At 50.7% G+C, this 1173-nt stretch overlaps 1 protein-coding gene across 1 annotated transcript; it reads right to left on the bottom strand.

Moving 5' to 3' along the window:
- Nucleotides 1–214: 214 nt before the first annotated feature.
- LOC139248116 (histone H1-like) lies at nt 215–727 on the bottom strand. The gene has a single exon (XM_070871865.1). The coding sequence runs from the start codon at nt 725–727 to the stop codon at nt 215–217; it is 513 nt and encodes a 170-aa protein (XP_070727966.1).
- Nucleotides 728–1173: the final 446 nt, after the last annotated feature.

Genomic DNA, 1173 nt, shown 5'->3' with positions numbered 1-1173 from the left:
GGGGAGGGGCGGGTGCAGACACTGAGGGGGGCGGGGATGGGTGCAGCCAATGCCAACGAGTCACGAGGGATCCACGGGTCATTTTCAATTATTTCTATCTGGAATCTGAGCCCGGGACAGGGATTATTTGATTCCGGGATCAGCTCTTTTCTGAGAGGCGTGGGTGGCTCTGAGAAGAGCCTTTGGGTTTAAATATTTAGAAGTTGCTTTTTATTTACTTTTTGGGTGCTGCTTTCTTGGCCTTTGCTGATTTGGGCGTGGCCTTGACCCTCGGGTTCTCCACCTTTTTGGCCGCCTTCACTTTCTTGGGGCTCTTGGGCTTCTTCACCGCCGCCTTCTTCCCAGCCGGCCCTTTCGCTATCTTTTTTGCCGTTGGCACCTTCTTGGTGCTCGTTTTCTTGGCTGCTGCTTTCTTTGCTGGAGATTTCTTGGCTGCTGCTTTCTTTGCTGGAGATTTCTTGGCTGATGCTTTCTTTGCTGGAGATTTCTTGGCTGTTGCTTTCTTTGCTGGAGATTTCTTGGCTGCTGGCTTCTTCACCTTCTTTCCCACTTTCTCCTGGGGATCCGTCTTAGCGATTTTGAAGGAGCCCGAGGCGCCCGTGCCCTTGATGTGCTTCAGGGAGCCATTCATCACATTCTTCTGATTACTGAATCTGATCTGGGACCCGCGCTTCTCCACATCCACGCTTTTGGCCGCCAGAGCCTTCTTTATCGTGGCCAGGGACATTCCCCTGCAATCCTTGCCATCGGCCACAACCTTGAGGATGTTGGTCGCCCAGACACAGACAGATACAGTATCAGTTTTACACTTTGTATCAGTGTCTCCATAATACGCTCAGTAACAGTGTTACACCTTCACGTATTGCACCAGAGAGAGAAACAGAGACATTATCCGTCTTGCACTTCCAACAGTGTTTCCACATCACGCTAAATAACAGTATCCCGCCTTCACAACCAGTACAAGAGAGAGCGGATAGCAACAGAGAGGGGAGAGGTCTGAGCGAGAGACAGGAGAGTGCGAGGTCGGGCGGTGAGACACAGAAAGACATGCACAGTATCAGTTCCAGACTGACCTGTGAAGTCCCGTTTTATTCTGGAGAGACAGAAGATGAAGTCTCCTCTCTCACTATATTGTACCAGAGACAGACACATTATGAATCCCACACTGCGGGA

The sequence above is a fragment of the Pristiophorus japonicus genome, unplaced genomic scaffold (assembly GCF_044704955.1).
Source record: "Pristiophorus japonicus isolate sPriJap1 unplaced genomic scaffold, sPriJap1.hap1 HAP1_SCAFFOLD_29, whole genome shotgun sequence".
Lineage (NCBI taxonomy): Eukaryota > Metazoa > Chordata > Chondrichthyes > Pristiophoridae > Pristiophorus > Pristiophorus japonicus.
Note: the sequence above shows the minus strand (reverse complement) of the source record. Positions and strands in the feature narration are given on the sequence as shown.

Coding starts and splice junctions, on each gene's coding strand:
- LOC139248116 (XM_070871865.1), bottom strand. CDS start 727: ATGTCCCTGGCCACGATAAAGAAGGCTCTGGCGGCCAAAAGCGTGGAT.